Here is a 24717-nt window from a genome sequence, read left to right on the forward strand (position 1 = left end):
GGACAGGGCAACTGTTTTGAAATGCAAAGCTATTCAGAGGCAGCTTCAAAACTGCGTTCCAGTTTTAGATGGGAGTTCATGATGCGACACACCACAGTCACGGCAATACTGGAAAACAGCCTCCAGGGGAGGGAAAAAGACGCAGAGCTACCACAAGGAAAACATTTGCAGGAAAAGGAAAACAACGCTGCTGCTGCTGCTGCTACTGCTTCTCCCCACGTCACTGCTTTAGGGCACGTCTATAGAAAGAGGTTTTCTACCTCTGGGTGAAATCATAGCATTAGAAGACCGAAAAACTGAAGCCTGATGGAAGCTTTAAAGTGAGACCGCTCAAAGCACACGGTCTCCTCAGGACCCAAGTGCCACCGCGATGTGAAACGCAGCAGCAAATTCCCTCAGCCTCTCGAGAGAAAACGCGGAGTAGGCCAAAGCGCGGGGTCCGACCCCTTCTCCCCCGCTGCCTAGCTTGCCCAGGCCCGGGCACCGCTTCGCCAGCGGCCGAGAAGGCCCCACTTTCCCCCTGCCCTCACGGCAGCGGGTCCCGCTTCTCCCGTGGCGGCGACACCCCCATAGCGGCCTCCGCCACGGCCGCCGCCACCGTTACACAGCGCCCTCCACCGCGAGGGGGCGGCCCACCCGCCTATTGGCTCAGAGACGGGTGCCTCTGATTGGCGCGCACCCGCGCGCTGACACGACCCGCTCCCTTCGATTGGCCGAACCCCGCGTAATAATTGCGCCAGGAGACCCGCGAGCGCACCGCGATTGGCCGCGGCGCTGACGGCCCGTCCTATATAAGGGCCGCGGGAGGGGCGGACCCGTAGTCCTCGGGTGCTGGGTGTCGGGTGTTCTGTTTGTGCGCCGCTCTCCGGCCGCCGCGGGAACATGGCGACGCTGAAGGCCGTGTGCGTGATGAAGGGGGACAGCCCCGTGCAGGGCATCATCTACTTCCAGCAGCAGGCAAGGGCCGCCGGCGGCGGCGGGGGGCGCGGCCCTGTCGTTCTGCACCTCCCCGGGGGGCTCGCCCGGCCGCAGCGCTGAGTCACTGTGCGGGGCGGGCGGCGCGGTTCTCCCTTTCCCTCCTCCCCAGCGGCTGCGGAGGCCGGTGGGAGCCGCGGCCCCGCCGGCTGCGGCGGTGGGAGGGACGGGGGCTGTCGCTCTGGTGCCCCCGGGCCAGGCGGCGGGCGGCTGCCGCGAGGCTGGGCCCGCCGCCTACGGGGCGCCTCGGGCACCGCGGGGCGCCCCGCGTGCCCCAGCGCGGAGAGGGGGTGGGAGAGCGCTGGCGGGGCCGGCAGCGAGCGTGTGCCTTCTGCCCTGCTCGGGGTGTCAGCTGAGCTCGGCGCTGGTGCCGAGCCGGAGCCGGCCTCGATCTTCCTGCGGAGCTTGGCTTAGGCAGGTGTACTCTGCGCTGGGTAAAAAACTGGCTGGACGGCCGGGCCCAGAGAGTTGTGGTGAATGGAGTTACATCCAGTTGGCAGCTGGTCACGAGCGGTGTTCCCCAGGGCTCAGTTTTGGGGCCGATCTTGTTCAATATCTTTATCAATGATCTGGATGAGGGGATCAAGTGCACCCTCAGTAAGTTTGCAGATGACACCAAGTTGGGCGGGAGTGTTGATCTGCTTGAGGGTAGGAAGGCTCTGCAGAGGGACCTGGACAGGCTGGATCGATGGGCCGAGGCCAACTGTATGAGGTTCAACAAGGCCAAGTGCTGGGTCCTGCACTTGGGTCACAACAACCCCATGCAGCGCTACAGGCTTGGGGAAGAGTGGCTGGGAAGCTGCCTGTTGGAAAAGGACCTGGGGGTGCTGGTCGACAGCCGGCTGAACATGAGCCGGCAGTGTGCCCAGGCGGCCAAGAAGGCCAATGGCATCCTGGCCTGTATCAGAAATAGTGTGGCCAGCAGGAGTAGGGAAGTGATCGTGCCCCTGTACTCGGCCCTGGTGAGGCCGCACCTTGAATACTGTGTTCAGTTTTGGGCCCCTCACTACAAGAAGGACGTTGAGGTGCTGGAGTGTGTCCAGAGAAGGGCAATGAGGCTGGTGAGGGGTCTGGAGAACAAGCCTTATGAGGAGCAGCTGAGGGAACTGGGGTTGTTTAGCCTGGAGACAAGGAGGCTGAGGGGAGACCTCATTGCTCTCTACAACTGCCTGAAAGGAGGTTGTAGTGAGGTGGGTGTCGGTCTCTTCTCCCAAGTAACAAGTGATAGGATGAGAGGAAATGGCCTCAAGTTGTGCCAAGGGGAGGTTTAGATTGGATGTAAGGAAAAATTTCTTTACTGAAAGAGTGGTTAAACATTGGAAGAGGCTGCCCAGGGAAGTGGTTGAGTCCCCATCCCTGGAGGTATTTAAAGGATGAGTAGATGAGGCGCTTGGGGACATGGTTTAGTGGGTGGTGGTGTTGGGTCAATGGTTGGACTCGATGATCTTAGAGGTCTTTTCCAACCTCAATGATTCTATGATTCTACCACTGTCGGAGTAGGGCTTAACGGAGGTGTGATTGCCAGACAGCCAGAGCTCTTCTAATGCTCCCAAGTGAGTTCTGCTCGGTAAAGAAGTTAGGACTGCATGTGGGCAGTACTCCCTCTGTGGAGGAGGAATGGCTTCAGGGTTACTGGTGCTTCCAGGTGGAAGCATGTGATCGTTCTCAAAAGCAAGCAGTCGGATAAAAGGTGTTCTGTTTGCTTGTTGATACATAATAGGAAGAGTATATTTTAGGTGGCTAAATAAATGCAGCCGTTCTGTGAAATGCTGTATTGCCATATAGAATCAGTGTAGGAGAGTAATCATTCATGTCTTGGTAGCCGAACTTGTAGTGGAGTCTCTAGTGCTTCCTGTTGACTAGGAAGCTTCACTTGCCGCAAGACTGTTTAATGCTGTAGTCGTTTTGGTGGTAATAAATTCTCTCCATTAAAGGGCAATGGACCAGTGAAAGTTACTGGAAGAATCAGTGGCTTGACTGATGGACAGCATGGCTTCCACGTCCATGAATTTGGGGACAACACAAATGGTAAGATGTCTATCCAAGCTTTTGAGTTACAGCTGTAATGCGATTGCTCAGCTTTAAAGAGCTTCTTTGAGTGTTGCAGCAGCAAGTAGTATAGGTGTACTTGGGTCTCATGACTGCAGATCTGTGTTAAGAAATGGTGTTATTTCCTAAGGAATTGCTTCCTCCCATTTAATACTTTGAACATGTTTAGGCTGGTGTTCAAGCTCTGATATCAAGTGCTAACCTAAATATTTTGGTAACCTAGTGTTAAGAAATAAGAAAGCCTTCAACTGAGCCTGAAGTTCTAGAATGAGTAATCTTACTTTATTGAGCTTGTAAGTCTGTAGTAGGTTACTTAACTCCAAAGGATTAGTAGAACATCTAACAGGAGAGTAGCTACTTCATCGTTAGTGACTTCACTTCCTCTGGCTATAGGAGGACTACCTTGGTGTGTACTGTATAAGCAACAGATTTAAACTGGCTACTGCAAAAAAAAAATCTACTTTTGATGGCTGCGTTCTGTTTCAGGGTGTACCAGTGCAGGTCCTCACTTCAATCCTGAAGGCAAGCAGCATGGTGGACCAAGTGATGCAGAAAGGTGAGTTTAATGTGCCTGGCTTCTTACTGGGTAGCTACTCCATGCAGCAGCCATCTAAGTGCTGCTTTGTGCTTGAGAGGCCACTTCATGACTGATGCTAGGACAATACCAGAAGAATTCCTGAGGACTTCTAGGGTCAGTTAACAAAGGCTCTAATAACTGTACGGCGATTTGTTAAGCACCTTGGCTCCAAGAGTATAGGTAAAATGTAGTCTTTGGGACATACTCTTGGTTTTTATCATAGCTTGGGGGGAGGAGGAAATAAAGGCTCTTAGTGAGTGAAGGTTCCTCAGGGTATGAGTGGGGAGAGTTCATGTGTTAAAGCCTTATTTGGTCTGTGGTGATTTGCTTCTGTTTCGGGGCCAGCTTTTGACAATAGGGGCCCTAAACTGTCAGTTGTTGAGCTGTATGCAGGCTTGTCATGTGGCAGATCAGGATCATCAATGGAAGGTACTGAAGCTTCAGGGGAGACTGCAAGATCAATACAAAGCTGTGTGTGCCTAGGCATGGTGGCTTTTCATTGAGTTTGCTGGGCTGTTCTTATCCTGTTAGCTTAGGTACCATACTACCTACATACAGTATGTAGTCCTTAAGGGTTGTGTGCGCTCTGTGTAAGTACAGGGTCTGATGCTTATGCTGAATATCTCTGCACCTCAGCGGGAGCTCAGACCTCATTCTTCTCCTGGAAACAGTTTTCGTAGTCCAGTTACCTTCAGGGAGCCCTTGTGTGCCTGAGACCTGATGTCTGAGCTGATTGGGTTCAGAGACTGGGAGGGGGCCGCACAAGAGCTGAAGCGAGTGGAGCTAGGAGCAAGTGTAAAAGATGAGCTGGTCTTGCACAGGTAGGGTCTGGACCAGCACTGTGACCAACTTGGCATTGTGATTAGCTTTTGAATGCTCAGTTTATGTCTAACTGCACCTTCTGTGACTGATAAATTTGTACCTGAGTGATCGGTTGCATGCCAGACCAAGCAAGCTGGCTGCTAGCCAGCTGTCTGGATGACGGAGCACCATGAAATGGTGTGCTCATGGGCTTCACAGGCAGCCAGCTGCTCCAGTGCTAAAGGGCAAAACTGCATGAATATCATGGCTTCTGCTGGTTCTGCTTGTCAAATCCTGCTGCTAGTGTAACCTGCCTGCTCAGGCAGCTGTAGGCTGGGGAATTCCTTAGGGGGGGGTGAGAACTAGATCATGCTTTTATCAGTGTAGATTTGAAACAATTGGACTGAAGCTTCCTGGAAGCTTAAATCAAGCAAATTCCTAAAGGGAAAACTGTCCTTGACCTGATTTCATAGGACTTGGTCAAAAATATGAAATTGGTGCTATGCTGTCTAAGAAGCTGGTAGTCAGCATTCAGCCAGCTGAGCTGGCCGCCCTGCATGCATGGAGAGTTTTAGAAACAAGTTGGTATTCAAGGTTCTGAATCTGGATAGAAGAGTCTTGCAGAACATCATCATCAACTTGTCTTTTGAGTGAATGTTTTGTTTGGGGCAGATGTGTAGGAAACAATACACTGGAATGTCCAGAAGTTTAGTGAAAACTGAACTGCTTGAGGCTTAATTCTTAAGGGAAGTCCTAGCGGAGATCTAGCTCCAATTAAAAACTGTGTGGTAGAGTATAGTGCCAAGTGTATGGGGGAAATGCCAAGGAAACTTGAATAGTCATCCCTGGTACTGGTTAGAACTTAGCTAGCACTTAATGCATCCCCTTTGACCTGTCACTTGACAAACTGCTTTTACTAATCCTATTTAAACCTGAAGACTGCAGCTGCTTGTGGAATAGCTGATTCGTGATAGACATTAAAAGCTCTTAAGAATAGTGGCAGTGTTTACACCAAACCTTGTGTGTGCAGGAAAGGCTTTCACCTAATTTGAGAGACCTTCTTTGAGCAGAGGGAGATGCCATCAGCATGGAGGAATTCTTGGCTATGAGTTGTGCCCTGTTGGCTTGGCTTGTTAGGGAGTGATGGTGTTTCTTTCCCCAAAGTTGATTAACCTTCCAGTTTCAGGTTCTACCTAGGACTGAATTTTAATCATCCCTTGAACCAAAGGAGTTAAAATAGTGGAAGTGTTCAGGATTGACTGGTGGTGGTAAATGAGGGCATATGTGCTGTTTAAGATTAGATGGTGGAGTACTTGAGTGTAGTGACTATGGGTATTGTATTGGCCAGGCCATCACTTAGAAGAGCTTTCAATTTAACCAAGTTTTCTATGAGTTTCTCTGTGTCTTTGTGTAGGCACGTGGGAGACCTTGGCAATGTGATGGCTGAAGGAGGAGTGGCGGAAGTGGAAATGGAAGACTGCATCATTTCTCTCAGCGGACCACACAGCATCATTGGACGTACCATGGTGGTAAGTGTCTTGGCACCTACTTGGGTGCTTTAAGGAACTCTAGAGCAATCTTGCCAGCAAGCGGAGACTCTTTCTGATGCTGGAGGCCAGTCCCTGGTGTTTAAGAACTTGTAGTGCAAGATTTCCCATGTGGGGAGTTCTTTGAAGCCTTGCCTGAAAGTCCTCTGTATATTAGTATGGCACTTCACTGCCATGAGATCTTAATTTTCTGCCTGCCTTCCAAAGATGTTCCTTTCCATTTAACTTTGCCTCTTCCAGCTGTGAGTGATTAAAGCAACCGGATCTGAGGAAGGAAGTGGCAGTCTGGCACAAATGCCATCACTGAAAGGCATGGCAACGGGCGCTTCAGGGCACCGTTCACTAGTACTGGTCTGGTAGCTGCTGGTGTAACTTGTGCCATGGCACCCCTGGGAAGGAGGGAGGCAGAGGCTGAGTGGACTTGGCCACAGAGGAGCGTTGTCAGTCTTGCTCCCCTTGGGACTCCAGCGTGTGCTGAGATCACTCTGCTCCTGCATTAAATGGGCTTGGACTGATGGCCCAGGAGCAGGGAGATGTGTTGTGTAGCACTTCAGATGGCGCGGCCGAGGCACTGCACCCTTGGTGCAGCGGTCAGCCTTGTGTTGTAAGGGTGACCTTGAATGTCAAGTCCAAGCTTGCTCTTGGACTAGTAATGACTTTTTGAAACATGGGGTTTTGGTGACTTCCGGTTGAAACAAATTCAGCTGAAGGCAGCTCCTCTTTCTAGAGAAGTCTAGTCTTAAGTTTTTGGCATTGAGTATCAATTTGGCATCCAGCATTACATGATTACAGTATTACAATAGGTTCTCTGTTGTGTAACACCTGCTGGTAGCTGGCAATGCTGCTTCTCACTGCTGCTACTAATGAGTAGTGAAAACTGTTGATTTGCTGTGCAATAACATGAATTAAGGTACCTTCAATTCTCTTCTAGGTCCATGAAAAATGCGATGACCTGGGTAGAGGGGGAGATAATGAGAGCAAATTAACTGGAAATGCTGGACCTCGTTTAGCTTGTGGTGTAATTGGAATAGCGAAGAGCTAAGTATTGTACCTGAAATGCTTGAGATGACAGTGATAAGTGGGCTGTATTTCATTGCAAATGCTGTACTTGCCCTTCCTTGTGCAAGCAAAAGATTTACCACTTAATCTCACTACTACTCTGCATTCTCAGTATCACTTAAACTGGTGGAGACTGACAATTTTGTATGATGTATATTGTAATTGAAGTGACCCTGATGGGATGTCTCTGTAGTATTCTGCTAAAGCATCTGCTGTAACCATTAAATATAATCTTCAGTAACTGGAACTCCTGTTTTGTGTAATGGAAGACATGTAGTAGTGACCATATCCTGAACACCAAAACTTCTCGTGCACTGTGTGATTTGGAGGACTAGCCTTATGAGCTCTAGCAAGTCTACTCACCAAAGAGCAGTGGGCACTGTATGTATTGGGGCTTCCTCCTGGTGAAGTCGCAGCGCTTGTAGGTTTCAAACTTGTGTAATAAACTTGCTGGGCAAATACACCTTGGTCTTGCTGTCTATAAAAACAAGCAAACAAAAGAAACCCCTACCTGCTGATAGGCTAACATGAAAAGTGGGCCTGGACTTCATCAAGTCAGTAGTTAATTTGTGAGACACCGACAGCACCCAAGTTGCTTCCAGCCAGTAACCCTGGAACAACTAAGACCCGAGACCAGTCAGTGTGCAAGTAACAAAGTTTGTCCTATGTTTTCCTGGGGCAGAACCCCCTGTTCCGTGGTAATAACCTGACACCCTCTGCACATTACAGCCAGGGGTTTTATGTACCGAAGGAGGACTGCTGCTTTGCAGAAATACCTTCTTGCTGTAAAATGTAATGGTGTGTTGATGCTTGTGGCACTCACATGTGACTGCAAAGCATGCCTGTGTGTGCGCATGGTGGGGGAAGCCTTAAGCATGTAGAAAGGTCTGGCTCCAATGTGTGTCCTTGTGCCTTGTCCGGGCCTCTGGCTGTGTGGCTTGGATTGTTGTGGGCAGGTGTGCAGTGGAAGTCTGAATGTGCTGGTGAAGACGACAACTTTTTTTTTTTTTCAAGCTATGCAGGAGTGTGTTGTGTGGAACAGGTCTTTCCTTACAAAGGATTTACATAGCCAGAAGTTCTGTATTTGATTTCATAAAGCTGTTCAGCAGTGTCATCACTGTACACTAATGCCAGCTTTCGTTATTTTCTTGTATGTACCTCTTAAACACAGATTTCCAAGTCTTTTAATAGAGAAAATTATGAATTTTAATGAAGACTTGTATCAACATTCCTTTATCTTGTACATAAGAGATACTGATGCAAGTAGTTGGTTGTAGTGTCTAGACACCCAGACTCCAGTGTAGTGTGTTACAAATGGAATGGCTTTTGGTAGTGTAGCAAGAATACTGTAAAAACACTTTAAACTTACATTCACTGCAGGTGGCAAACAATTGCGTGTAGTCTCTACCCACCTGTACCTCTTGCAGTGGATTAGTCTATGCTCTGATGCAGCAGAATTAGGACAGTGATGGCATCTTCCGGCTCCCTCCTTAAGCACCAGGGGGTGCGGAACGCTGAACACCCACAAATACCACCATCACCTCTGTGTTTCAGAAGTTCAGAGGACAGTTATGTCGGCTCCCCTTTCCCTAAGGGGGAAAACCAGCAGGTACCTGTCTACTGTAGGTCGAGCTGTAGTGGAACAGGAGCTCTGGCAGCTCTGTGGCTTGCCTCCCCTCCCAGCCGTTCCCAGCGCTGAACCTTGCTGCTTTGGAAGCCTGGTACGCGGGGACCTGGACTTTCAAACCTGTTTTCTCTTGTTGGGATAAATGTCTGATGGCACGCTAGCCTAGAAGTCAGCGCTGTACTGAAGGATGTAGAAGTAGCGCTCGGTTTACGTACAAGTCATTGTAACTAGCAGGCACAGGCTCAATAACCAAGGTGTTAACTGCGTTAACGCGGTATTGTCTTTATCAGTAATGGATGCTTGCACTGAGCTAATTGATCTTCCAGTGCAAATTCGCGGCTTATTTTAAAGCCAGAAATTTGGTAGTTGTACAAGGGTGGGATACAGTTACTCTGGTGATGCTGTAAAGATGATGCATCGCCAGTAGGTCTGTTATGCAATTACTGCTTCAGGAGGCAGCAAGAAAACTGTTCTGCAAAGGACGTCCAAAGTTTGCGTAGGCTTTGTTTTCCATTTCCTAAAAAGGGAAATGGAGAGAATGTGAGGTGGCATTTGTGTGAACAGGTAAGCCTTCCGTCTCGTTCATTCTTGTCTTCAAATCTTTTAATAAAGTGTATTCATTTAAAAAATCCTACCTCCTTATGGAATTATGGCAGTTTTTACTAAGACGAGTCTTAAACGTAAGACGGAAACGTCCGGCTTTGTATGAAGAACGTTAGTTCCGCTGGCCCAGCATGAAACAAACATTAAGGACACAGGTTTTAACACATGGAAGCTGAATTCACTACAAGTATGTAAACAGGTTTTTTTCTCTCTTTATTCTGCTATTGCAAGAACATAAAAATATATGTCCTCTCCCCAGTCCATAACTCCACATTTGCTTTCCCACCCCTCCTCCCTCCCCCAGAAAAAAATCCCTCTGCCGCAGAGCAGCTATGAAAAGGTACTGATGTAAGAAAGCAGCTGCCCTTCGCTTCGGGGGGGGGGAAAAAAAAAACAACCTTAAAAGTAGAACACACCTGCATCGAGGAGAAAAAAAAAATAAAATTAAATATGCACAGGATTCACACAGTTTTTCCACCCGGCTTCTAGAGTTAAACAAGCTTCAACTGAAGGCCTGGTACCACCCGAGCCCGGCAGCCTGGTGCCCTCCAAGCGATCGATGAGCGAGTACGTTTAAGGGCAGAACTGCCAGGGCTCCGACTCCGCTCAGTACAACGCGGCCGCCTTCCAAAACCGGTTGCGCCTGAAGGGCCGACCACCAAGAGCTAGTATTTGCCCTCTCAAAATTACTGAAGTGATAGGGGGAGAAGATGGTAAAACTTACACGCGTACAGGAAAACGCACTCTCTGTCCATCAGGCCGGTAGGTACACCACTAGGCGGGTAAAAATTTTAAACCTACCTCTTGCAGGATTACAGGAGGTGGACATCGTTAACTCAGACAACAGTAGCAGCCCAGACTTGCGCGAATGAAGAGGCAGCCTTTCAAAATCCTCGAGCACCCTCCCGCCCCCCTTCCTTTTCCCAGCCCCATTTAAAAAAAAATAGGTTAGCGTTTTATGTCGTGTTTTGGCGTCTTTGATTTCTCTTTCACCCCGCTTTCCAAAAAGCATCAATGGACAACAAGTACAAAAGATGCTGAACCGGCGTGCTTCCTAGCCCACCACACACAGTAATTTTAAAACATCACAAGCAGAGCAGACTAAATATGTCTGAGGGTGTCCACTTCTTTTTAAAAAAAAGGCTAATCAGGGCAACAGTTACCACAGAACCAGTTGGAGGGGGGAAAAAAAAGGAAAAAAAAAATCGATTGCATTGCAAACACTACACAGTTAACTCTTCAATTAACATTTTAAAACCACTAACTTGTTACCTAGTCTGGTCAAGTAATCATTAAAATGCAGCAACCTAAAAATCAAGATGACTATTACAAATAAAAATTTGCTTCTGTGAATAGCTACACAAACAGATGTCTTTCTTTTAACAAATATAAACAAAGCAGTCTAATTTAGACTCCAGTACAGCGTTAACAGTTCAAACTTTAAGATGTTGAACACTCCTTTTCCACTTCAGTGCAGCGTAGGAAGAATAGCACACGTTAAAGTTTGTTACGAAAATAGAGTTTATTAAAAACACATCCCTATTGTTTTGAGGAGCTTTCACCGTTACCTTTTCTTAAATTAAAAAAAAAATAGAAAGCACTTCTACTTCTGATTTGTAAACTTTTTAAAGTCAAAACTTTAAAAAAGTTACAGCAAAAATGGGTAATATTTTAATCATATCTTCAGTATTTCATGTTATGTTGTGGCTATTTTAAATAGAAGGGAAGCAATCAAATTGCTTACGATTCCCCACCAACTACCGAGGGGCTGTGATATAAGCAGAAGCAAATATAATACAGCAGACTGTACAACTCTAAAGCTCTACACTCCAACAAATGTCACTGTCGTCTTTCGACAACTTCCAGTCTCTAGCGAGGAGCCTCCGCCGCTGAGCCCATATCCTTGTCCGCTTGTTCCGCAGATGAGGTAGCCTGGGATGTTAACTCTTCAACAGGTTTTACACCTGTAGGTTCAGACTCTCCCGCAGCAAGTTCTGAAACAATGTCTGCGTCTTCCATTTTGCCGCTATGAGATTCATGGTTTTTGTCGCCATCTGCCCTGTCTGTCATCTCCGGTTTCTCCTTCCCTCGATTTTCTTCCTTGTCTCTGCGAGACTCCCTATCTCTAGAATCTCTCTCTCTGTCTCGATGGCCGCTGGACCGCCTGTTTCTGTCCTCCAAGTCTCTGTGTCTATCGCGCTCGGGGCTTCTTCTTCCCCAGTCTCGCCTGTCACGATTACCAAGTCGCTCGTGATCTCGGTCATCGTTGCGGTTACCGTAGCGCTCACGATCGTTTTCTACCCGATTTCCAAAAGATCTCCTTCCAAACCTTTCCTGGTCTCTGTTAGGTGTGAACGTCTGCCTGTCGTTCCTAAACTGCCTCCCATCTCTGTTATCCTCGGGTCCGCCTGGCCCCCCGCTTCCCGGCATCCCCCCAGGTCTCACAAAGTGACCCGGCGGCGGGAAGGGGGTTTTCATTCCGTGGGGGGGAGGCATCCCGAAGCCCCCTGGCCCCGGCGGGGGCCCTCTGTGCATCATGTGGGGGGGCATGTGTCGCGGTGGCATCAAGGGAAACCGCTGCAGAGGAGGCGGTGGCATTCCTGGCGGTCGCTGGAGTGGTATCAAACCAGGCCGGGCACCTAAGAGGCCAGTGGATGGAGTCTGCAACCCAACAACGGGGGCTGGCGGGGGTGGCGCAACTCCTTGAGTGCCTGCAACAAACACACACACACACACACACAAAGTAAAAATCAGAGGCTGGCAGGAGGGAAAAAAAGGCATTTTCACAATTTCAAAAACGTCCTGAAATTATCTCACAAAACGAGTAACACCAAAATCGGCGCGGGGGGAAGAGAGCAGCCTGCAAAGCCTCCTGTGCTGGCTTACATACTGTAAAGAGAGCATCGTCTTTAAACGGACGTTTGTGTCGCGCTAGAAGTAATTAGTATTGCAGTGGTAGTAACTAATCACTTATGCTAAAGGCTTCCTTCTGTGACGAAGCCATTGCCATTTTGCAGGTCAGAGCTCCTCCTGACCTCCAGCTCAGTATCTCGCTTCGTCAACTGGCTGCTGACGGAACGCCTTCCTAAGAGGTTATGCTTCCCAGGCTTCTCATTAAAGACACCTCACCTCCCCTAGTTAGCTTTAAAACATTTCTCCTCTACTACAAACACTGGGGAAATCGTATCTGGCCAAAAAGCTTGAGACTTGAACTGGTCCTCAACAAGATTTTGGACGTGCAGAAGGGGCGGCAGATACAGTAAGCTGTGAAGGGAGAGGTAAGGTCAGAACAGGGCTGGAGTAGGAGCAGGAAATCACAGAGTTTTCAATTTACCGTTCCAGAGAAAAGGGATACAACAAAGTTTAATTTTAGTAGAATAAACCTTGCAACGTAAACTAAAAGGAAATGCAACAGGCGATTTCTGGATTTTTTTTTTTAAATACAATATTCCATCCTTCATAGCACATATCCAACACCAACTATTTTCCACCTTTATTCCTGGACTCTTGTTTTTAGCATGGTCTTCGTAAGAGGTAAAAAAAATTAACTCTCAAAACGTACCGTTTGAGAAAGCTCAGCCCAAAGCTTGTTGACATCAACACAATGAGCCAAAACGAGCGAGGATTACCGAGCTCCAGATGAGGACTTCATACCAGTAAGCGTGCGCCAGCTTATCTCGTGTGCCTCCTTTTGTTTGAACTAGCAACGCTATTGTCTCATGTTCTCTGTAGCCTTTACACTGGATCTATCTGCTCTTCCTGCTCACCAGCAGTTATTTACCTGACCATAAGCTCCGTATCTGAGAAAGCACGTGTTGGTTTTTAAACTCCCAGACTGAAATTTAAAGGAATCAACAGTTGCCAGCAGAACGACGACATATCTCTCCTAATCCATCCCGCGTTCCTCTAAATAATGTTTTATTTCCACATATATTAATAATAATGAAAGTTAAGAAGGCAGGCTACGTAAAATTTTCTAACTCCCGCCCTGGGTAAAACTAGAATGTGAAATAGCTATGTAAATTAATACTAGAATTAAATACTTGGCGGTGTCATCAGTGAAAACTGCACCTAGATTTCAGCTTAATGAGCACAGTGGAGCAGACACCCCAAATAACCTTCCACTCAGCTATCGTAGCTTCCTTCTTCTTCCATCTGATTTATTTAGCATTTCTATCCCAAACACGCCTGAGCCTTCTGAAGAACATACAGGTTGCCCTTTCATCACACTACTTCTTACGCTTAAGAACATCTCTAACAGAAACCTTTTTATCCGAGTGCTCTTTACGTTCGTATTAGAAGGAAATTGTATTTTGCCAGTCAGGAGAACTTGGGTAACAGAGATGGGAATATCCTTCCAGTCCATGGTATCATCTTACCTTCCCCTCCAAGCAGTCACTTTTAAGACACGGCTCGATAGGTCACACTCTTTCAAAGAAATGTTCCAGCAGCAACAGCATATTTTTTCCGTGGTTTTTTTTTTTTTTTTCCTTTTCAACTTTAAAATGCACAGCCCTCCCCCTCCTCCTCACCAGGGCTGTAAGTCACCTAGTTTAAACTCCTCCCGTGACTTAGTACTATGGATCTGACGAGACAGACATATGGCTAACGGTATCTTCCAAGAATGTTATTCTGCTGAATTCCGAGGTTTGGGGCTATTTTTGTTGATAAGTAAATTCTTCCAAAGAAGATTAAAAATAAGGCAGAAAAGAATAACTGAGATCTAAAGAGCTTGAAGAGGATAAGCACATGCTTCTGCTCTACAGCAGCAGAGTAGATGTGGGTTACAACAGCGTGAACGTGAGGTGAGTTGAGTTTTTTTAAATTTAACAAGTATGAGCAATTTAATTCCTCGACCTTATTTCTACACAAAATGCAGCACAGAAGCAGCATAATGGTATCTGAAACTCATTCTCTTTCAATCTGGACTGCATCAACAGGGTAGCTGAGCGCTTTTTCTTTCAAATCAGCCCACTCGAAGTTTGAGGCTGAAGTACGCTGTAGAAAGAACTATTAGTTTCCTCGCTGTGCTGACAAATCAGGCACCAATTAAAAATTTACTCTCAAAGAGCTGTCCAGAAACACATCCAAGTGTACTGAAAATGCTCAGTAAAATTAGTGGCAGAGCTTGCACGTGCAACGTCTAGGAAAATTTAAAGCCCTTTGTTGTCTTATATAGGGCAAGACAGTATGTAAAATTTAAAGTTTGTCAAACCCGCAAAGAAGTACCAGAGCTCCTACTCCTAGAGAAACAACAAAGTGATTTAATGACCATCTCGTACCTGTGCAGATGAGTGACGGAAGTTATCTGCCCCAGCCTGTATTTTATTCATTTGCTCGTAACCGCAAACATTTTTGTAGTAGCTAACCTCGTCTTCTTGCTTATGGGTATGAAATACAGCCACCCCTTTCACCGGCTGCTTATTCTGCATAACCTGGCTAAGACATGGCTTTTAATACTGGAGATATAATCCTCAGACCTTACACCTAATATATTACTCTGTTCAAATGTGTAAAAATATAGATTGCTTTCATAACTTATTTTTAACTTTTACCAGTGACGCACAGTGAAGGGTCCTCAGACTTGTGCAGTGTTTACTATGAAGAACGCTGATGCAAGTGTACTAGGAAAACCCATCGCCAACCACGAGTGTTGTTTCAGAGGTGCAAGAACAACCACACAGTGTCAAAAGTTTCAATTTCATTTTACTCGTAAGGCAGCCCAAAATGCTATAGCTGTCCTGAAGAAGTGTCTTCTATCCAGAGAGGTCACAGGAGTCGTCCTTACTGTTTTTGATAAATTAGGTAAAAAGCCAGATTTCCATGTCACTAATTCCATTTCCGATTACCTTCTCTTCTGGCTGGACAAATCCCATGTTCCCTTGTGGTAATTATCAGTGTTACAAATGCTAACAGAACCGTAGCATTTGATTTTTCTTTCAACTGAACGCTGCTCAGTAAGTGCATTACAGTGTCTCTTATAATGCGTTAAATTACTTCTCAGCTGTGCTGTTACAAGAAAGCAAGCGGAGGAACGGTGTTTTCTGTATCTGACAGAGCAATCCTGCTTCAATACACCTCCGTTGCAGATCTGATGGAAATATATATATATGAGAACAAGAAGTCAAAAGCTTACGATTCCAGCAGAACGGGCTAAAGGCTTACACTTTGAGTTTGATGCTGATGTTCTGCAACATTTAGCACGTCGCATTAATTCTCCTATCACTCTCCAGTGGGGAACATTGCATCTTAAAACCAGAACATTAAATACTACCAGGAAAATCTTGAAAGAGGGACGATGTTGTAAGTCTTGTGTCTTTTTCTGGAGTTTGATAGAGAGTCCTTTAGACCAGGCCAAGACTGTAAAGGAAGAAGCCTAAACTTAAGAGCCTAAATATCGACTCACAGCTTAAAATGACTTGCCATGAATACCAGCATTTTTCAGGGTAGTCAGTGTCACTGAAGCCAGTGGGAGCTTGCTCCTATTCGTGTAAGATGCTTAAACAAGGATGTAAGAGTCAAACTACGTTATGTGTACAGTGTTGGGTTACTGGCATTGAGACTTCTAAAATTCCTGCTTTATAAAACGTAAACACTAAACAGACCCAGGTCAAGGGAATCATCAAGTCAAAACTGAATTCCATGAACGGTGCTTGAGAGTTCACGTTCCCTCACCTCTGAATTCTCCTTCAGTAGTAGCATGAAAGCAACAGTCATATATATATAATTAGCAAACATGCAGTGTTTGTTAGGCTTTTAAAACGGGCTATCACAAGAAATTTGGAAATGTATTAGGTTTATCACTGTTCATAGCCTGTATTAATAAAAAGCTCATCCTTCCTGTGAAGAAAGTATCCACTTTATAATACAGTAATACTCTGATGAGCTCAGAGAATATTGTAGTCTGTCTTTTTTAATTTAATGCAGATAACAAAAAGACCATGTAGTTACTTAAGAACAAACCAGCAAGGGAGAAAAAAGTAATAATTCAGCATGCATTAACAGGAAATGAATACCAAGTTCGATGAGAACTACAGTATAATTGATCTTTGATAATATGTAATTATCATTGTAGGAATTTTGGTAAAAAGAGCACTAGACCAGAACCTACAAACTGCAATATGGCGTATTTAATCAAGATAATAGATCACAGAATCTGGATATTCAAAACATAGCATCTGCAACAGCAGTTTATTACTGGTCCAAATTACAGCATTTGCTCAACACTAAGAACAAGTTGGCAAATCAAAAATGATTTAAAAGCCTGTCACTTTCTGCAATATGCACACGTAAAAGGAGTCTAAAAATATCTGCTTTGCAGATCATTTAAAAAATGACATATGAGCACACACTCACAAAACCAGTTACAGTCTGGATAATCTTGTTCAAATCAAGAACAAGAAGCTATAACAGCAGCGAATATCATCAAGGATACAACTAAATCAACACAACCTGAGGGTGTTTTTTAGGAATAAGCACAAAAAAATTCAGACACAATGTCCATGAGGGATCACTCCTCTGAAGCACAAACATGTCTTTGTTGGAAGCGATGAAAGAATTACATTGGAGGAACGAATGAAATTAGTGGAGATGAAACAGAACGTAACTTACATTACTAAGAAAGCATATGAAATCTTACAATAATCAATTTAGAATTACTTTGTAACATATCTTCCATATAAAAACTGAACAGATAGATAGATAAGCTTCATTTTGAAGTTACAGAAATTAGAAAAGAGCTCCTGTGTTTGTACAGATTACATAAGGTGTTCTCAAGCAAGGTTAAGTTTAGATTTCTATGACAGTCTCTTCAGAGGAATCTTCGTTCCTTGAATTCAGCCTGCTGAAGTAAGTTCTTCTATCCTGCCCAAATATCCGAAGAACATTTCTTCATTCTTCATGTTACACTACTCAAGCCCCTTCACCCCTATTTCCCCAAGCAGAGTCCTCATGACATACTTCATGATGCTGTCAAACAAATCTTTCTTCCACCTTCTTATCTCAGCTTGGAGAGCCACATCATGGGAACGTTTAACGAGCAGTTTGAGGACTTCGTGAGAAACCAGTCACACGATCAGTCATCTATTCAAATTGCTAAACCATATACTTATGAACATGAGGTCCTTTAGCCTGAAGCATTTGATTTCCCTTGTCTGCGCTTTCCCATGGCTAACTGAGGGTGATGCTGTACCTACTCATCTGCTTCGTCCAGTTCATTTGCCTCTGACCTGTACAAGACTGTAGGTCAGACACTACGGCTACCTTCAAATTGTCAAGCCTGCAAGCACTTCTGGGCGCCGGGACCGGGATGCATATGTGGACTGCATCTCATGTCCGCACACGTGGTGAAACCCTGGCACACTCCATTTCCCATGCTTGGATTTCCCTAGGAGTGAAACCTGACACACAGAATAAAAAGGAAGGAATGACGATGCAGCCTGGCCAGCTCTTGAACTCAGAGGATGAGGAGGGCAAGACTTCAAGGGACACTTCTTTGCTATCTAGATCAGCATGAGGGGTGGAAAACATCACCTCTTTCATGTTTTCCTTCCAGCCTAAGGAGAGACCAGATCTGGACTCTCACACGCAGAGCTAAGCGCAATTGGTAAGTGAATCAAAGTGGTTCCAGGAAGACAGTTTCATTTGTGTTAACTTACTGAAAAGTTTTAAAAGCAAAGACAACGGATATTAATCTTTTACCTTTAAATCACGTCAAATATTATAATCTGTTTCTTCTAGTTTTCTTGTATCTTATGTCAGATTGTGAACAGTCCCCCTTAACTCCGAAATGTCAGGATGGAAGGATTTTACGTAACTCCTTGATTATAAATAACTTCTTGAAATAAGACACTCATCAACATAAAATGCTATGGCTTAAGTAAACACACAGATCTCTCAGCTATTACTTCAGGACTACTCTGTAAGCTCACACACGCGATCTTATAAAAAGAAAAAGCTCTCCTATCCCCTTGTTGATGAGACTGAACATTGAGAAGTCACTCTGACCACATGGACAACCTTACCTGCCTCAACTATTCAGTAAACAAGTTAATAAAAACAAAGGCAAGTTCTTGATCTTCAGATTTATCAAATTCAGCTTCCTTGAATTTGTAAGAATAAAAAAAGCTACTGTCCAAGTAACTAATGTGGGTATGTAATTTACTTCACTCCCATCTTAATTCTGTAAAACCTTTTTCTTATGTGTATAGCGATACAGCAAACTGCAGAGTAACTTCATACATTCCAAAGGCTTGGAATAACAAGTTCATGTTATGCCGTACAAGACATAGCACCATGAAACTTCAAAAATCTGGTAATGCTGTATTACAATTACAAAAAGTGTAACTTCATCATTAAGATGTGAATGTCTTAAATGTATAGTCCAATAATCCTTATCACTACAAAATTCTCTCAATCTATGGTGTCACCGCAGATTTTTTTTTTAAGCTTTTCTGTTTGCCAAGTGTCCAAGATACTCTGAAACAATTAGCTGCTGGTTTTGCATATCTGCTTTCATAGATTTTAAAAAGCAGACTGATTTTCAGAGAGAAGCAGCTCTTTGCTTTTTGAAAAATGCCTTTTAAAAGGGTCTTACTTCGAGTTTCCAATGTGAAGGACCCAAAAATCACTAGTCACGGCTGGAAAATTTAGCCATCAAATCCAATGGAGCAGTAAGCTCTCAGGGAGACAAATCTTTGGGTTTTTTTCAGTGCACACTGTAAAGTTCTGGGCAGAAACACACTAAAACAAAATTATCTTTTTCATTCACTTGTTAGGCTCTCACGTAGAGGTCCAAAATCCCATAAATGTAATATTCTCACTAAAATTTGTAGGAAACAAGTCTCTTGAGTATATTCTTGACACTGACCCACAAAAGGCCGTCCTAAAATAAGTATTTAGCAAACCTCTGTAACATTAAACAGTATACACTCTCTTTAAAAATCTGACCAAGTTCATATCATGTTGTGAGAAGTAATTTATGTAAGATATCCAAAGTTAGCTTGGTTTTGCTAGTCAAAATACCATTTTGTAATATTTAAATAAAGTAACATATTGTTAAAAAGGCTTCAAAACCTGTAATACTGCAGGGCTGAATAAAAGCTTTTGTTTTTTCATTTTATTAAAATAATTTATTCCATACATAAAAAGTATACCATGTTTTCACAATTTAAAAAATACACTAAAAAAAATTACTGTTTCTCTCTAAGTTAATTTTATACATGTAATAGTCAAGTCTAAAACACAGTTCACATGTCATACACATGCTTTGTTATAAGTTAATTTTCTATATGGTATAAACCTCAATTTGTTAGAAGTAGACAGCATTTCGTTCTGTCCTGAATTTGTAACGTAAATGTTACGGCTTTTTTGTTTCTTCAGAAAACAGTTCTTCAATAATAAAAAAAATTTACTGCTCCTTCTGTGCAAAATCAAGCCTCTAAAAATGATTTAAAAGCCACAGAAGGCAGAAATTTCAGCAAGTTTAGAAAAAACTGCTTTACTTTCCCATGAACTGTAAGTCAGTAGCAAAATCATAATCATATTTTAAATTCAGGGAACAATAAACTGAAGAATATATACAAAAATGAACTTACCAAGAAGTGGAATAGCTTGGGTGACAGGAGCAGGTACATTAGTAGGTGCTACAGGAGGTGGAACAGTCCCATATATTTTGGAACTATCGGTAGTTTCAGCATTCCCTCTGGATCCAGAAACCACTGTTGGGATGGGATTTCCTACAGATGAATCTTTTGTAGTGTCTTCATTCACACCAGTTGCTGTAGCTAAGAAACAATGCATTGAGAGATTAAAAAAAAGTCAGCTTTTCTGCTTGCACGATACCTTCCTTCTACTGCCACTTGCCCAAGATTGAAACACTTACAATTTGGGATGTTCACTGCCGGAGTGTGAGGAACAGATACTGGAGGAGTTATAGGTGGTGGTGGTCCAGGAGGAAGAAAGCCTATAAAAAAAAAGTATGTATTAACACTGAGTATCACTTTACCAAAACATACTTGTGCAGTTTATATGGCAGATGCTTTTATTTGCTATACGGTTAAAAAAAGGATTTAATATTCCTAAAAATAGATAAATATACCTGGGGGTAAATGCATTGGGTTGAAACCAGGTCGTAAAAATGGAGGCGGCGGCGGCGGTGGCACTCCAGGAGCAAATCCAGGAGGTGGGATTCCTAAAGGTGCTGTGAAAGCAGGTGGTTGGAGTGCACCAACCACAGGAGGACCTGATGGATGTGGTGGAACCTAAGAAAAAAGGAAAGGGAAAAATGTGTTACCTCAAGACTGAATGGACTATTTGTTGTTCAGCTGTGGACTGCTGTCTTCTGTGCCCTGTGCATCAAAACAAGAAAATTTAAGCTACCTTAAATTACTCTGCAACAAGCTGACTTACATAACTGTCTAATTAGCAGTCAAAGAACTCCTACAACTTAAAACATCAACATTGATCTTGTTTGCCTTTGTTCTTAAAGAAAAAAATTATTCTCTGTGGTAAATTGATATTAATGCATGCTGGTAATTCATCTAAATATACCCTTTACACAGTAGCTGGAATTAATTTTACCATCCAGCATGATACACTATAATGCACACAACTTTGGAGCAATTAAAAACCTCTTCTTTTTTCTTTTTCGCTACCTGAGTTTGTATATTATATTAGAGTGACTATTGCTTATTTTTTAATTCTGATTTATATCAAGCTCTGAATGAAAACATTTAAATTAAGTTGGTCCTTAGGCTCCTATTTATGCGCTTATACAAAAACTACATTAAATGTGTGGGAATCAAAAGGAAAAAAGTTTAATCAAAATACGCTCTGCATTTAAAATTGATTTATTAAAGCAAAGGAGAGCTCTGTACTCAAATGATCATAACTGACTCACCTCCATGACCATCAAAATTTCAGAACTACTACACCACGACCCTTCATAACTCATTTTTTATTTCTAGATTAAAGAAGGAAAAGCCTTTACTGTTTTATTCTCAGAACTGAAAGAAGTGGCATTAAACCAAAGTAAGCTAAATATTCTCCTTAAACCTGGAGAAGATGCTAAAGCTGCCAAGCACCTGATACCACTTGAAACTTCTGTTCCAAGTTCTTTACTAATGGCTAGGTTAGTGAGCTGAGGCACATTAAAACTTGTACTATTAGAATTTTAAAATCAATTAATTACAACAGGCTTTAATTCATTAGGCTTTAGTGTAGACCACCACTTTTTATTTTTAGTTTTAAACTGGTCATTTATTGGTTTATAATAACCTGCTGATTAGGCCTGGCCTGAAGTTAAGCTAACTGAGCAGGATGTGAGAAACTACTGGATGTGGCACGAGCAATTGCCAGACGTGACAGATAACAGTGTGAGAAGCTGACAAACATTACAGACAGCACCATGAGGGATGGCTGGATTCCGCAGGTCGTTAAGGGGGTGTTAGGTGAACAACAGCCAAACTTCAGGAGAGAAGTAGAAAGGAGCACTGGGGACCTTCTAGGGACTAGGACCTTGCAAGGCTAACAGTGCACAGGTAAGCATATCTAGGCGTACCATATAAGGCCAAGACTACCTACATGAACATTAACTTTGAGTAACCCTAGAGGCGTTTCCATTAATCACAGTTAAAGCTTTAGAAAAAGAGCTCCAAAACCACGGTACCTAATAGCCTCAGTAGGTCTTTTTGTTTGTTTTACAGGGCACTCCTTCAAAGAACAACAACTTACAAAATTAGCTAGACATAGCGACAGATTCTGTTGATCGCAGTAATGTTCTGTGAAGCAAGCGTTCACGTATAGAGTGTGTACGTAGCAGAAGGAATTGGGGGGGGGTATCAAGAAGGCAAAAAGGTTTAAAAAAGAGGGGAAACTTGGTAAGTGCTGTCAGTCCTTAAGTAGTTAAAAGCTGAGAAAACTGTGGATGAAGCATGTGTACGCAATGGTTTCAGAAGGTATAATGCATAGTAAAGTATTATGATGGAGCCAGAATAGAAGTAACATCAAAGGAAGATGATTTAGATACATATTAGAGGATATTCATACCTAATTATCCAAGCTTAACTGCTGTACTTCATTTTTTCTAAAAAGTTAACCATCTAATACGTAATTGTAAGTAACACATTAAAACCTTTCCTTTAAGCAGAAAGAAAAAAGGAAGGCGGTAAAAATCTGTGCATAAATGTCACAACATCTAATTTAAAATACAATTTGAAGTATAAAGTTTCTCTGTTTGTTAAAGAGATGGAACCAATGGCTAATAAACATTGACAGATAACAAACACGGAGGACTGGTGAACAGTTTCAGAGCAATAGCTAATGAATTGGATAAAACAAAGTAACAAACATGCTACTGGCGAGACCCTTCATTAATGGGAAGACAAATATTGGGAAAACTTGGTATTTTATTAGCAACACTGGAAACTGGAAAAACTAACTTCTCAATAACTGTAATGCAGACTGCCACGTGCATGTCAATGAACATGTATGGGGTATGGCCTGGGTCCAGGTACAACCATTTCTTACTGCACACCTCCCAGACTGAGACTTGAAGGAGAATCATTGGCCCTGCAAACTAAAGGAGCACAGTCTACCTACAGTGCTCCAAGACAAGTAAATATATATTTAAGCACACCTGCAGTCTCCAGCAGGAAGACTGCAAAGGAGGAGTCTGCCAGTTTCAATAGGAAGGGTATGGGATGGATATTGGACCAATGCACAACTCCCACATCTAGTTATAGGGAGAAGGAGCACGTGGGATTGAGAAATACATCAGGAAATTTGGGAGGTACACACTCAACTTGGACTGTTTTCTGGCTGAAAACCCATTAAATGAAGAAAAGGGACTTTGGGTTGGATTGGGAAACTTACGGAAAGGGTGGCCACAGCAAACCCCCTGGACTTCAATGTATAACCCTGGCAAAGCCTGAGCCATGGTTCACTGTAAAAGAATGGCAGTTTTGGTAGGGTAACACCAAGCTTTGCCAGGAGAATGGAACACCAACTGCCCCAAACCTTGTCAACGAATGAGCAACACAAGTGATATCACAAGTGCTATTAACTGAAACTGACTCTCAATAACCAAGAAAGAGACTTAAGTTGATCTTGGACACTGCAATATGACTTAAAAATAAACACAGACCTACCCTCAGAGCGGACCACTGAGGTGGATTACTCAGACCTGCAGGAGTGGGACCAGATTCAGCAACAGCTCAGAGATCTGAATCTATAGGCAAGAAAAGGGCTCACTCCAGCGCACAACGCAACAGAATTATTCCACCTATCTTGCCAACAACCCAGGACCCTGCGGCTGAGAAGATGCTGTGTGCGCTATTGAGGCCAAAGAACCAGACTTACCTATGAAGGCTATCACTCTTAGAAGGATGTTATCAATTTTAAGTGCCTTTACTATATAGAGGTTGCATTCATGGGTCAAGGTGATACTGGCAATAACAGGAGGTCAGTCTGCAGTTAGTTACACCGCTCACAGGTAATGTGTCCAGCAGAGCAGGGCTCCATCCCTATGTGTCCAGCCCATGCAGGGGGGGTAGCACAGAAGGCCCGTTCAGGCTCTACCAGAGAAAGGAGTGATGCAGCTCCTTCCCATCCTACCTTTAACCGTGGGATTGTTAGGGCTGTGGGCAGATCGCAAAGCTGCTGCCTAGGCCCTGGCCTGAAGTTAAGCTTCATGAGAAAGGGCATTAAGTGCATTATGGGCATGAGAAGCTACTGGACACAACACGAGACACTGCCAGACATGACAGGTAACAATGTGAGAAGCTGCCAAATTAGAGATAGTGGCATAAGGAATGGCTGGATTTTGCAGGTGGTTAACAGGGTGCTTCGTGAGCCACAGCCAAACTTCACAGATAACCAGAAGGGAGCACTGGGGATCTTATGGGGAAAATGACCTTCCTTGTGAGGCCAACAGTGCATAAGTAACCATATCCAGGAATACCATACAAGGACAGTATTACTTAGGTGATCGTATCATAAATAGCAGGGTAGGGATGCAGCAAACCTGGGACCAACGTGGAAAAAAATAATTAGGGGAGAGTTGTTTACTGGGAGGAGACTGGAGCTGAGAAAGGGAGGAGAAAGCACGATGCAAAGGAAGGTCAAGAAGTGAGAAAAGAGAGAGTAAGTTACGGGAATCATGCAGTCAAAGCTGTTTGGGGTTATCTGTCAGGCAGCGCTATGCTTGATCACTGCAGCCTGAATCAGAACAATGCATAAAGCCTGTTCTGACATACCACATGCATCAAACCTGCTTCTCCAGTCAGAGGGACCAGGGTGGGCAGGGTGCTTTCCATGGCTAACAGGGGAGCAGCCCCACGGACCGGTCGAGCAACTTGGTATCACTGTACTGGTGCCCATTCCGGGCTGGACAGCATCAGCAGCTACCCAGCACTCTAACAACCTCCCCACCTCTTACAGTCCCGAACACTGAAGCCAAATACAAATGAAAGCAGTTCTGC

At 44.1% G+C, this 24717-nt stretch overlaps 2 protein-coding genes across 4 annotated transcripts in view; one reads left to right on the plus strand and one right to left on the minus strand.

Moving 5' to 3' along the window:
• The first annotated feature begins 807 nt into the window (after positions 1-807).
• Positions 808-7471, plus strand: SOD1 (superoxide dismutase 1). The gene is made up of 5 exons (XM_076352906.1): positions 808-957; positions 2910-3003; positions 3511-3580; positions 5817-5931; positions 6881-7471. The coding sequence occupies exons 1-5, from the start codon at positions 883-885 to the stop codon at positions 6989-6991; spliced, it is 465 nt and encodes a 154-aa protein (XP_076209021.1). The 5' UTR covers positions 808-882; the 3' UTR covers positions 6992-7471.
• Positions 7472-10740: 3269 nt separating this feature from the next.
• SCAF4 (SR-related CTD associated factor 4) overlaps positions 10741-24717 on the minus strand; it is a 46325-nt gene continuing 32348 nt past the window's right edge. For all 3 annotated transcript variants that reach the window (XM_076352885.1, XM_076352893.1, XM_076352877.1), the window contains 4 exons: positions 20337-20499; positions 20121-20201; positions 19834-20022; positions 10741-11949 (listed from right to left, as the gene is read on the minus strand). In XM_076352885.1, the coding sequence (XP_076209000.1) occupies positions 11108-11949; positions 19834-20022; positions 20121-20201; positions 20337-20499 (1275 nt within the window). In that variant the 3' untranslated portion in view covers positions 10741-11107. The remainder of the gene's footprint in view (positions 11950-19833; positions 20023-20120; positions 20202-20336; positions 20500-24717) is intronic.

This window comes from Aptenodytes patagonicus, chromosome 1, assembly GCF_965638725.1.
Source record: "Aptenodytes patagonicus chromosome 1, bAptPat1.pri.cur, whole genome shotgun sequence".
In the NCBI taxonomy this organism is placed as follows: Eukaryota; Metazoa; Chordata; class Aves; order Sphenisciformes; family Spheniscidae; genus Aptenodytes; species Aptenodytes patagonicus.

Bases quoted from the DNA above. Each gene is read 5' to 3' on its own strand.
- SOD1 (XM_076352906.1), top strand. From the start codon at position 883: ATGGCGACGCTGAAGGCCGTGTGCGTGATGAAGGGGGACAGCCCCGTG. The intron at 958-2,909 runs GCAAGGGCCGCC...TCTCCATTAAAG, and splicing joins TCATCTACTTCCAGCAGCAG to GGCAATGGACCAGTGAAAGT. The intron at 5,932-6,880 runs GTAAGTGTCTTG...ATTCTCTTCTAG, and splicing joins TCATTGGACGTACCATGGTG to GTCCATGAAAAATGCGATGA.